This window comes from Eptatretus burgeri, chromosome 14 (genome assembly GCF_056783735.1).
Source record: "Eptatretus burgeri isolate ZD-2024b chromosome 14, Ebu_testis_v1, whole genome shotgun sequence".
Taxonomy (NCBI): Eukaryota; Metazoa; Chordata; class Myxini; order Myxiniformes; family Myxinidae; genus Eptatretus; species Eptatretus burgeri.
Genome location: NC_140974.1, coordinates 27,326,784 through 27,339,891, shown reverse-complemented (window position 1 = coordinate 27,339,891; position 13,108 = coordinate 27,326,784). Strand labels below are relative to the sequence as shown.

The 13,108-nt window shown below is 43.6% G+C and overlaps 2 protein-coding genes across 7 annotated transcripts in view; one reads left to right on the top strand and one right to left on the bottom strand.

Annotated features, from left to right (window-relative positions):
- The window catches only part of LOC147012852 (uncharacterized), an 86,990-nt gene that overhangs the window by 5,560 nt on the left and 68,322 nt on the right, over positions 1–13,108 (bottom strand). The window contains exon 5 of one of the 2 annotated variants that reach the window (XM_085854152.1): positions 10,509–11,485. The exons of the other annotated variant lie outside the window; for it this stretch is intronic. Within the exon in view, the coding sequence (XP_085710278.1) occupies positions 11,471–11,485 (15 nt within the window). The 3' untranslated portion in view covers positions 10,509–11,470. Of the gene's footprint in view, positions 1–10,508; positions 11,486–13,108 lie in introns of those variants that run through there. 2 annotated transcript variants of the gene reach the window in all.
- Positions 1–13,108, top strand: part of IWS1 (interacts with SUPT6H, CTD assembly factor 1) — a 76,418-nt gene that overhangs the window by 47,445 nt on the left and 15,865 nt on the right. For all 5 annotated transcript variants that reach the window (XM_085854145.1, XM_085854142.1, XM_085854143.1 and 2 more), the window contains exon 12: positions 9,340–9,448. In XM_085854145.1, coding sequence (XP_085710271.1) covers positions 9,340–9,448 — 109 coding nt within the window. The remainder of the gene's footprint in view (positions 1–9,339; positions 9,449–13,108) is intronic.

The following is a 13,108-nucleotide window of genomic DNA, read 5'->3' as shown; positions in this document are numbered from 1 at the left end:
CCTCAACTCCCTGAACAGCTCAGCTCTGCCATTAAGCCTGGCCCTGTGACTTTGTCCCACTGTCTCTTGAGATCCCATTTGGTATCCCATTGTCCCTTGAGAGACAAAATTATTCTTTGCCCAATGGTGATTTCGAAGATATCCACCAGCAACATTTAGGATGGTGGTCTTGAAGGCACTCCACAACTCTTCAGTATTCCCCAAATCCCCACTCAGCCTGTTTGCAAACTCCTCAGCTACCCTCTCATCCTTGAGCTTGCCAACATCCAGCTTTGGCTGGGATGGTACCCTTCTCCTGTTTTTTTGCTGCAACTTCAGAGTTGCTGCCACAAGCCGTCGTCAGTATTGAGGAACTGAGTACTCCAGTGGACCTTGCAGTTCTGGATCATCCTTCAGCGACCATCAACGAGCACAGGAACAGTCTTTTTTGCCACACCACTAGCGTTGGAATATGAAGTCCAGCGATTAAGCCTGTGGGCGCTGAAACCATGAACCAGCCACCTTAAGTCCATGACTTCTTGCAAAGTCAAGGAACTTGGTGCTATTCTGGTTCACAGTTTCAAACCTACAGGGATCAACACACGTTTCATAACCATCCCTATCAGTTTCAGTCAATGCATTGAAATCCGCCAAGACTAGAAGAGTATCTTGCCCAGGGCACTGGACAACCACAGACTCGAGCGTGGCATAGAATGCATCCTTCACGGTGAGATCACTCGCCTCAGTCGGAGTATATACAGAGACCAGGGAAATGACACCCAAGGAGTGACGAATCCTTTGTCTCATAATACGCTCGTTGACTGCTGTTTCCTCAATTATCATTGTAGTCAGCTTATTGGACACAGCTCCAGCAACTCCTTGGGCATGGTAACCATCAGAGCGACCATACCAACAGTAGGGGTAACCACCCACCATGATCTTGCCACTGTCCAGTCTCCGAACCTCAGAGAGTACTGCCATACCGATGTTCAAGCGCTTGCGCTCAGACGATAACAGAGACAGGTGATCATCCTCTCTTCGGGATGGGACATTCCAGGCACTCACCCAAAGGGACTTCCTCAGGTTAACCCAAGGAGCCCATCGTCTGGTGGATGACACATCAGCACCACCCTGACACACTACCACAATCTGACCCAGGAAGGTTACCCCGTGGCTTTCCTCCCATCATAAACGAGTGGGGCTCCCAAAGGCTTTACCCCAGTCCCGTCATCTACTGCCTTCCGAAGGGCAGCTGCACAGGAGGTACTCCCACGAAGTGGGTTTTCAGATTTCTTTGCGTTTTATCTCTTTTTGGTGTTTTGCGGAGTGAAGGGTTTTATGGTGGCTGGAGTGCAAATCCTGCCACCAACCTCCTCAAAAAAGTATCCCAACTGCAGGAGGACGTCCGCTGACAGTTGGGTCGGAGATATGGATGGCCGTTGGCTCACAAGGAGCTCTTCTGACTTTGACACGTTTTGTTTTAAATCCTTCTGGGTGTCCATATCATACACCCTCCTCACCAGCTAACCCAGTGGGGGAGACGGTTTCGTTTCCTACAAACCGACCATGAAACAGGTTAGTACAGGTTTACATGGTACCTGTAGCAAGTCACAAATCTAATCTGGCCTGACCTGACAAAAGGAATGCAAATCGGACTCATGGAAATGTAATAAATACGAGAAATATCCGTGGATAAGTGATGTCAGGGTTTGTACCATTTCCTGTTAGTACAAGCAAACAACAGCTATGGATCTCTCTCTCTCTCTCTCTCTCTCTCTCTCTCTCTCTCTCTCTCTCTCTCTCTCTCTCTCTCTCTCTCTCTCTCTCTCTCTCTCTCTAACTCTCTAACTCTCTAACTCTCTAACTCTCTAACTCTCTAACTCTCTAACTCTCTAACTCTCTAACTCTCTAACTCTCTAACTCTCTAACTCTCTAACTAACTCTCTAACTAACTCTCTAACTAACTCTCTAACTAACTCTCTAACTAACTCTCTAACTAACTCTCTAACTAACTCTCTAACTAACTCTCTAACTCACACATCTTTTACAAACAGATGCAAAAATCTTGTGTAATTCTCTTGTGGCCCTGGAACCAAACAGACTATAAAGAGTAAAAAAAAAAAAAAATATATATATATATATATATATATATATATATATATATATATATTGGCCCTCACATACATTTGAGCACTCACTCCCCCCTCCCCTTCCAAGCATGATCAATTGTAAATTTCATCATATATAATTTACCCTGTGCATCGACAAGCACCAGATATTGTGGGAGCAGTTTCCTGCTACCACAACACAGGAAAAAGCAAGTTCATATACAAGCCGTTTATTCAGTAAAATAAAAGACCCTCCTGTATAAAGGAGGAAGGCCCCAGCCTGCTACATCATTGCAAGCTGAAGACTCAACTCTACATTGAATATTGTATGTATATATGCAGTTTCACCATGGTGTGTCTTGAGAACAGATGTTACTTTGTGAACTTTAAAATTGCAACATAGAAGGATAATTAATTGGTCTGTTTTGGAGAATGCTTATAGCCCCAGGAAAGGGTGTAGGTGGGGGCGGGGGGGGAGATATTGTGGGTTCAGATGGTCATCAGATCGATAAGGTTTTGTAAGGTTGTTTACAACTTCAGAGAAATCTGTGTATTCTGCCCTCTCCTAGTTTTCCCAGCATATATTTATTAAATTATTTTTCAAAGCACTAAACAAAGTTAATTTTGCATTTCTACATTATTACAAATTCAATTAATAATCTAGTCTCCACAATATGACCTTCCCATAGGTGTTACAAAGTACCTCACCAGATATGGTGTTTCCCGCCAGAAGTCCAACTCAATGGTGGCAATGATCGCATCGTCTTTCGAATTTAAGGTGTCCATTGAATACATCACCAAGCCTGCCATGTTCACATGAAGTAATCCCACAAGGTTCAAAGTACACTCACTGACAGATATGATCAGGCTGGTCCACATTGTTGACTTTTTACGGTACTGGCTGCAAGATGTCAACTTTTTGGATAAGCTGATCTGAAATTTATCCAAATCTTTCGTTGCAGAGAGGCACACCATTTTCAGGTAATTTTCCAAGTATTTTCAGCTTATTTTATATGAGTCCTTTTCATGTTACAGTCCTTATCTGGTAAGCATGATATGCGTTTGGCCGTCCCGATGAACCTCGCTGCTAGGGGTTACTGCGCATGCATACCGAGCATGCTTGGGCAGATTATGTCATTTTGAAAATGCCGTATTATTGCAATCCTTGCAAAGAGTTAAAAAAGGGAATAAATGAACCAAAATAATTTTATTTAAAACCATACCTAAAAAACCCACAAATATCAGGTTAACGTGTCACAAATGTTTTTTTTTTGCCACAAAAGTGGAGTTGTATCCAACTTAAAACTACCGTTCGAGTGCATTAGCAGATTACAGGGTGGGTGGGACTGGGTGAGAGGACTGAGTCTTGGGATGGAGGCCTCAAGTCAAATGTTGTATTTGCATGGAGGTTATGAATGTTAAAAATCTAAATTTATCTTTTTGGAGTCGGCCATAGTGTGGTGGTGCCCGAGCTATATTTCCGACACAGAAATGAGTTTGGACATATTTGACATTGTTAAAGCTCACCTTAGTCTTACTGGTGGAGTAACCATCCTCGAGGTGGGTAGAGTTTTCACATGACTTGCTGAAAAACGTTTTGTCTGTGCTTTACAAGAAGATTATACGTAGATGTTTGTGTGGTGTCCATCTGAATGAAGGTTATAGATGGTCGAAAGGGTCCAAAGGTCTAAAGACTCTAAAAGGTACGTTCCAATAATAGGGTATCAAGGGTATAAGGGGTCTAAAGGGTCTATAAGGTCTAATCTTTAAAGGATGTAAATGCTTAAGGGGTCTAAATGGATATATAGTGTTTAAGAAGGTCAAAATGGTCTTAAGGTTCTGAAGGATGTGAAGGTCTGAGGGTTATCTATCTATAATTCCAGGTGTGTGTGTGTGTGTGTGTGTGTGTGTGTGTGTGTGTGTGTGTGTGTGTGTGTGTGTGTGTGTGTGTGTGTGTGTGTGTGTGTGTGTGTCTCTGTGACCACTGTTTCTCGACAACCACGGGTCCGATCTAATTGAAACTTGCCAGCTACATTGCTGAGGACCTGAGTATGTGCCTTGTCAAAGGCCCTGTCACACCTTGACGATTTAGCCAGCGTATGCCGACGTATGAAAAATTTGTCTAAAACGCTGGCACACGTCGAATACGTTATGGGTAAGTTTTGTATACGTTAAGAGCACGCTGGCATACGTCGTAGTACGCTGGTATACGTCGTAGTACGCCGAGCTCATCGACAAATTTTAACATGCTCAAAAATTTTCGACGTTTGCCAGCATATGACTCACACGTTCCGCATACGCTGGCCATAAGTTGTAGGCACGTTACACGATCGTTGACACGCATCAACACACGTTACTTGTAAGTTACTCATAAGTCGAAACACGTCGAGGTAATGTTTAGCATACCTGAAACTTATTTCTAACCTATGAGTAACGTGTTGTAGGCAAGTTACGCGATCGTTGACACACGTCGACACACGTTACTTGTAAGTTACTCATAAGTCGAAACACGTCGAGGTAATGGTTAGCGTCAGTGTTCCAGACTCCATGGTTTTTTTTTTTGTTTGTTTTTTTTTTTTTCTTTGGCATGATGGTGATGTTGACACTTCGATTTCTAGTGCGGTTATAATATAATATGATTAATAGGCTGCTGCTCAACGATTTAAACCATAACCGCACTAGAAATTGAAGTGTCAACATCACCGTCATACCGAAGAAAAAAAAAAACCATGGAGTCTGGAACACTGACGGGTTCCTCCTGTGTGAACCCCATTTTTATATAACAATTCCCCTAAACGCTGCGAATACGCCATTATACGGTAGCTGTAAGTTAGAAACACGTTCAGTAAGTTCTGTGGTCGTCGAGAAGACGTCAAATACATCTACATACGTCAATATGCGTTGGAGGTACGTTACACATAGGTTCAAAGCACGTTACTCCTAGGTTCAAAGCACGTTACTCATCGGTTAGAAATAAGTTTCGGGTATGCTAAACATTACCTCGACGTGTTTCGACTTATGAGTAACTTACAAGTAACATGTTTCAACGATCGCATAACGTGCCTACAACTTATGGCCAGCGTATGCGGAACGTGTGCGTCATACGCTGGCATACGTCGAAAAATTTTGAACATGTTTAAAATTTGTCGACGTACTCGGCGTACTACAACGTTTGCCAGCGTGCTTCAGCGTGCTCTTAACGTATACAAAACTTACCCATAACGTATTCGACGTGTGCCAGCGTATTCGGCAAATTTTTCATACGTCGGCATACGCTGGCTAAAACGTCAAGGTGTGACAGCGACTTGACACTTCGATGTCTGGTGCGATTATGATTTGAATTGTCGAGCCACAGCCTTTTAATAGGCTATGCCACGTGATCGTCGGCGATACGCTGCCGCGCGCTATGCATAAGTTAGACTATCGTTGGGCATAGGTTGTGATCGCTGACAACACGCTAAGCATTCGTTGGTATAAGTTATTGAAATGTTCTGTGTACGTGACTTATATGTTTTGCATACGACCAACCCGTTATGAATACGTCCGAATCTTAAAAAAAAACATCAAAAGTTCAACGTATGCCAGCGTTTTACATACATTTTGATACGTTGCCATTGCTGTCTAAAACATCAAGGTGTGACTGGGCCTTTACCGTGGCGTAGGAGTGGCAATGGTCAATGGCAGCGAATGTCATGGCAGGCAAAGACAGGGAGGTAAACTTGATTTTAATTTGGATTTTAATTAACTCTGTGTGTAAGTATCACAGCAGTTGTTACTTCAATGCAAGCGATAATTCGTGGAATGCATGTGAACATTCCGTATGGGCACGCACCACTTCCGGATAGTGATGACACTGTATTCTAATAATTTCTCGATTTCTTATGCGCATTTATAGATAAACACAATGCCCCAAGCCAGTCGTCGTTTACGAGAGCGAAGGAATGGCCTGTGCGGTTTTTTAAAAGTTTTTTATTTTTGTTGGTTTGCACGTACGGCCACGCACGTATGGGCACGCGAGAGCGAAGGAACGGCCTGTGTGGTTGTTGTTTCTGGCACGCGGTTTGAAAGGTTTTTTTTTGTTTTTTTTTTGCACGTACGGCTACGCACGTACGGGCACGTGCTAGTATTGTTAATTGAATCTAGGGACCTAAGAGCTCTAAAGGTCTAAACTCTAAAGGGTCTTGTGGTCCAAAGGGTATAAAAGGTGTGAAGGGGGTCTAAAGGTGTCTAAACTGTCAAAAGCATTTTCAAGGTAAAAGGGGTCATCTGCCATCTGCTTGGAAATCAGCAAACATCACCGCTCTGCATAAAACGTGCAAAAACAGATCCCTACAACTACAGACCAATCGACCTTCTCCCAATCATCAGCAAGGTTATAGAATCCATCATCGCTTCAGACATTAAATACTTCCTCTTCTCCAATGGCTTGATTTCCAATCATCAATTTGGTTTCAGACCAGGTCACTCTAATTGGATATGCTGCTTCTGCTCTCCCAACAATAGATGGAGGTACTCAATGCCAGATATGAAATCAGAGCCATCTCCTTCAACATATCACTTGCTTTCGATATGGTCTGGCACCCTGCCCTGCCCAAAACACTCTCTCCCTATGGTATCCAAGGCCTTCTCCACTCATGGCTCACAGACTTCCTCTCCTGTCGCAGCCAACGTGTGGCCCTTAACGGAGATCTCTCATCCCTCTTCCTGTCCTGGCTGGAGTTCCTCAAGGCAGCGTTCTGGGCCCTGTTCTTTTTCTGATTTTCATCAATGATGTTTCTGACTCTAGAAAATCCTCTTTATCTCTTTGCTGATGACTCCACCCTCTGCTGTATCATCTGTTATCCCTCAGATCGGTAAGCAGCAGCCTCTTCACTCTCTGCAGATCTGGATAAAATCACAAACTGGTCCAACACGTGGAACATGTCTTTCAATCCTGACAAATCCCATACGCTCACTTTCTCTTCAAAAGGACCATCTGGAACCCCCCCCCCCCCAATCTACTTTCTCAACAATCCTCTTGAAGAAGTCCTTTGATTCAAGCTTCTGAGTCTCACTATCTGCCATGATCTTTCCTGGGAAAGCCACATTTCCAAGCTGGCCTCCAAAGCCAGTCATCGACTGGGTATCATCTTCCATTGTGCAAAGTCCTTCCTTGGCACACCTGAGCTCCTGACCACATATAAAAGCTTTTGTCTGCAGCCTGATGGAGTACTGCTCTCCCCTCTGGGCTGGTTGGTGTTCCCACCTCTCACCTTTCTCAACTTCATGCCATCAAATCCAAGGCATTTAGGATCATTGGTATTTATTTCCCTTGATGAGGCTGAGTCTTTGGGTCTCTCTGCAGGCAGGTCGGTGGTCTTTCTGTCATCTACCATCCTCTCTCTGGCCTCGTGCCCACCCCCACCCTCATTCTGTCTGTGATATGTACCCCCCATATTTCCGCAGGGAGCTCAAGGTTTGCCAGCAGCCCACTTCTGGTAAAACTACCAAAATAACGAATTACTGCTCACCTTCACTCTTTCATTCCTCTTTTTCCTGCCTTTGGAATAAACTCCCACACTTGTTTCCCCACAAAATCCCCCAAACTCTCTTCAATCCCATTCTTCCCTCCAGGTCTTCAAAACAGATGTTCACCACCATCTCTTATCTTCCCCCATCTAAAACCACGATCTTTTCTACCCTCGTTAATCCACCCCAAACCCACCTCCTTCAAATTCCTGGCTTTCCTTCCTGAAAGTCCCTGTCGTGTCCATCTCGTTTACCCCGTGTACCCCGCCCCATCCCTCTCCCTTCCACAGATCTCATGTTTCTGTTGCCCACTGTTTTGTCCTTCCTTCTCCCGCCCCATTTGTCTCCTGCTCCCCTTGTTGTACGTTCTGTGTGTTTGCTCTCATACGAGCCTCGACATTGTTTGCAAAAACCTGGGGACTAAATGGTCTAACTGGCTCGAAAGGGTCTTGGAGTTTGAAAGGGGTCTTCGGTATGTAAATGTTTAAAGGGTATAAAATGTCTTAAGAGTCTTCAAATGTCTAAGTCTAAAGGTTTAAAAGGTACATTCCAATAGTGCGTCATTAAGAGAAGCACTCACAGTGCCACTGACGTTCAAACATTACGTAATTAAGAGACATGTAGTCACATGGGTTAGAGGGTGGACAGACACTTGCTCCATTATATATTTTTCCCGTGCCATCCCTACATATGGAGTATTACCGTAACTCCATGATAGATGGATGCTGATACTGATTTGGTCTTTTTAAAGTTCATTTGCTTGTAGTACTTGGTTGCTGGAAGGTGTTTTAAACAAGACACTCATATCACCAAACACATATTCTTTTCTTTTTTTTGTTTATCTTGCTGGCATGGACTCTTTATTGTTTTGAACCAAATTACTTTAAAATATATATTTTTATTCCTTCGCAGCTGGAGGCATTGTTTTCTGGTTGTCCGTCCATCTGTGTGTACGTGCGTGGCAGGTATTCGTTACCATGATAACTTGTGAACCACTGAAGGGATTTTCACCAAGCTTGGTATAAGTGTGGACTGTGATAAAAGATGAACTGATTCAATTTATTGGGTTCAAAAGATCAACGGTCACATGCCCTTTGAGTCAAAATTGTCACTTGAGCTAGAAACATCTGATGTTTTCTCTCTCTCTCTCTCTCTCTCTTTCCCTCCCTCTCTCTTTCCCTCCCTCTCTCTTTCCCTCCCTCTCTCTTTCCCTCCCTCTCTCTCTTCTCCCTGTCTCTGTCTGTCTCTGTCTGTCTCTGTCTGTCTCTGTCTGTCTCTGTCTGTCTCTGTCTGTCTCTGTCTGTCTCTGTCTGTCTCTGTCTGTCTCTGTCTGTCTCTGTCTGTCTCTGTCTGTCTCTGTCTGTCTCTGTCTGTCTCTGTCTGTCTCTGTCTGTCTCTGTCTGTCTCTGTCTGTCTCTGTCTGTCTCTGTCTGTCTCTGTCTCTGTCTCTGTCTCTGTCTCTGTCTCTGTCTCTGTCTCTGTCTCTGTCTCTGTCTCTGTCTCTGTCTCTGTCTCTCTCTCTCTCTCTCTCTCTCTCTCTCTCTCTCTCTCTCTCTCTCTCTCTCTCTCTCCTCCCCCCCCCTCTGTTTTTCACATGATCTTTAATAAAGATCAAACATAACAGTGGGTTGACATCTGATGCAGTTGGAGGCCTATCCATTGACACATTTGCATCGTTCTATTTTTTGGGGTTCTCATTATGATTTATGGAAGCCAAATAAATTGCATCTTTTGCTTCATTTAGACGAGTGGTCACGGCCAATTTTTGGCCTTTCATCAAATTTCAAGGGCCTGTCCCGTGAGGAGCGTGAGCAGAGGGACTTTGAGCAGGTGCCGAGTCGTCGAAGGCTCAGGTGAGGCTTTCTCGAAATACAGAATCGGTCAAAACATTTATTTGAAGCCTGTTTACAAGTGATGCTGTGAAGGGGGCATGTGAGGAGTGACATGTGTATGCACTTGGTTTGGTTTGTTGATGGATTTTTGAGATGAAAGACTTCTAGCAAATCCATAATCATTATGATGCAGGCTAATTTATTTATTACATTGTTGCATTCTTTGAAAGCCTCGGGGGGTCTGAAATCTCAAGCCAACATAAAGTATCGTGTGTGTGTGTGTGTGTGTGTGTGTGTGTGTGTGTGTGTGTGTGTGTGTGTGTTATTAAACATAAGCTTTTCCACTGATCTTGTGACAAGCAGAAGAGAGCAGACCAGATCTCAGGTGACATCACATTCTTCACGTACCTCAAGCCTTGGTCTGCTCAGATGTCGGGATAGATGTGACACACATCACATTTGTATCAAAAGCTCCAATGGGGGTTCACTTTCATCTCCTCTCAGTTGCAATGGTATTAGGATATCCCATTATTTTCACCCACTGGTATTTCCTTTTTCGCAATGTATTTATCAGTTTGATTCCCATAAGGTAAATTGAATGGTGTTCATGTCTGCAGAAACACCTGCTATTACTAGTGAAGCATATACATCGCACATGCAACATTCTGTGAACAGGCAATGAGTGCATCTTGTGTACATTAGCTTTCGACACAACTCCAAAATGAGCAAAGTTTCACTCGCATCACCCTGCTCTCGACCTGTGATCATGTAACAACCTTCGTTTGTTAAAGTAGTAACGTAATGAATACAATGGTGTTGCTTTTGTGAAGTTAATTCAAGCTGGAACATCGAGAGCTGAGTTACAACGAAACAATCTGAAATGTCAACAGTGTTGTTGCGGTGGACCAGGGTGGACACAAGGACAAAACTTGTCCATCCGGACAGTCACCAATTTAGCGGCAGAAGGTCGATAGAGGTCTACACTGTTTGCCGGGAAAGCCATATTAATATTTGCTTCGGGACAGCGTACAGGATCTCTAACGAGTTCTGCAGCCTCTGATGTGATTCCTTGTGGTGTAGATATTGGGCTGAGCGCATCCTCGGAGAATCATGCACCATGATGCAAAATATTTTAATGAGGTGCTTCTCATTAATTACTCTCAGCATTCAAAATTACTATGTGGTGGGGATGTGAAGCCCAAAGCAATGAAACCACAATCCACTGAGATGATGCGAGGGTTTATTGCATGGCAATAACTGAATGATGGAGAGAGAGAGAAAGAGAGAAAGAGAGAAAGAGAGAGAGAAAAAAAAAGGGAAAAAAAGGCACCTATTATACAGCACTATTTATACTCCATGTGCCCTCAAAATCCAGAAACAGCTTAAGCACGCAAACTTAACTCAGCCACACAATGATTAAGATGAAAGAATTCACAAGATGATCGGGAAAACCTTTCCCTGTGCGATGTCTGCGTGAGGTGAGCGGTGAGTAGCAGTTGATGGTTGGCGCGAGTCTTGGGGCCAGTGAGATGTATAGTCTGTGTTTACTGCTTTCGCTGGCTGGATCCCGCCTCTACAAGTTGCTCCGCAGCTTTGCTGGACTGCGATCGTGCCGATACCGCCAACAGCTTACTCACCGACCGCCAATGGAGCTTCACCACAAGCATCCGCGCCAACAACCACTCGGTCTCCACATCACTAATGCTTGCATCGAGTTCATTTGGCTGACAGTCCTGGTGGGAGGATGATGGTGTTGCAGGAAACTATGTGGATAATCCTTTGGATCACCGGGACAGTTGAGATGAGCTTTTCCATGGTACCATAACTCACTCCGCCAACTCAACTTCGCCTTTTTATATACTCCCCACCCATGTGTCCACGCGATGCATCGTGTTGCCAAGTCATTCGGCCTTCGAGTGACATCGCTGTGGTTACCCGTGACCTTGAGACCTTTCATCCAGACTCATACCAGTCAAAACTGGTTTCCGGACTTACTCCGGTTGGTTTGAACCGGATGGCTTGGTTGTGCACAGCTTTGTTCTTTCATGGGTTTTGTCCCTGTTCTCGTGGAAGGCAAGTGGATTAAAAGGAAAAACACCGAGACAAATAACATCACGGTTGGAGAATTAATTTGAGATTAGATTCATACGTAATGAAGGGAAGACTGTTAACCCTCTCTAACATACACAACTTGGTCTCTGTTTACATAGCAAAACACACACTTATGCTTACATGCATTATGGGAATATCGAATCTATATTACACCCTTTATCCCTGAACACTGTTCCCATAACATTATTTGTATTACCTTTATCTTCTCTGATCAGTTTATTTTCATGAAATGCTGAGAGCTCACTCTTGCTGTCAGAGAATTGTATATTTGAGGGATGCCTCTCATCATACATCATTCTCAGAGAGCTTTATTTGGCATGTTTCCAAACAGGTTTTGAATACCTGTTGCTTTATTCAACTTATTTGTAAGTTTTTTATGACTGTAAGCTTTCAAATTCATGATTCTTTCAAGTGTTACTTCAACAAGATTAGCAAAGGTCTGACAGGATGGTGTGGGTTGGTGCAATTACCTTTGAACTTTCTCGTCTTGGTTCGACTTATGACCCTGTCAGATTGGTGCTTCATGGGTTGGGCTTTGCATCACAAAGTGCACCGTCCCTCATGTGGATGTTAAGCTGTGTCTTATCTCCAACCATTCGTTGGTGGACGTTAAAGATCCCATGATGTATTTCAGGAAGAGTAGGTAGTGTTCAATATTAAAAAAACACTGACAGACAATGAAGGTCCCAAGTGGCTTATCTGGTTGGCCAGTGGAAACTAACTAATCTAAAATAGACACGGCTCATCCCCCGGCAAGCCGTATGCCAGACAACGAATAATTATTAACCCCAACACATGTCGTAAATACGTGGTTCAAAAGTCCTATAAACAACACGAACCGTACTCTCGCCTTATAAATAGCTACTGCCCCTTACCCCATAAATTTAATGGTATATAAGCAACAAAGGAAATGTAATTTATTTCTTTGAAAATTATTCAATTAATCGACAGATAATAAGCATTTTGTTTATTTAAATATTTCTTGCATCTACCATGATGAGGCTGTTGAATAATGATGACTGGTCTCATCAAAATGTGTTGCCTTTATAGACCAGTGGAACTCTGCGAACCAGTGAGGTTTTGATCACACTGATCCGGCTGATCAATGAACAAGAAAGTTAGTGTGTAACTGTGGCAAGTGAGTTATCACCGGCATCCTAAACAAATTAATAATTCCTCCATAAATCAGCTGCAATCACATCTTAGACTTTTTTTTATATATACATGGTCAAGGCTCATGGAAGAACAAAGACACAGAACAGATCAGGACACAGCATAACAAAGGGAACAATGGGAGAAAGGGGAAAAGCCAACAGCGAGGCGGAGGGAGAAAGTAGACGGGGATGGACAAACAAACAATGCAAGTAACGATCAAGGGTCAGGAAGAACACAAGGGCTGGACAAGATGGATACATAAGTAAAATTTTGGGAGGGTGGGGGTGGTTTAACAGGTGTTGGAATGTTCATGGTTTTGGATGAGGAATGACTTGACATGGTGGTGAACAGCTGTCTTGAAGGCATGGCGAGAGGAATGAGATTGAAGAGAGTGTGGAAGGTGTACCAAGGCCG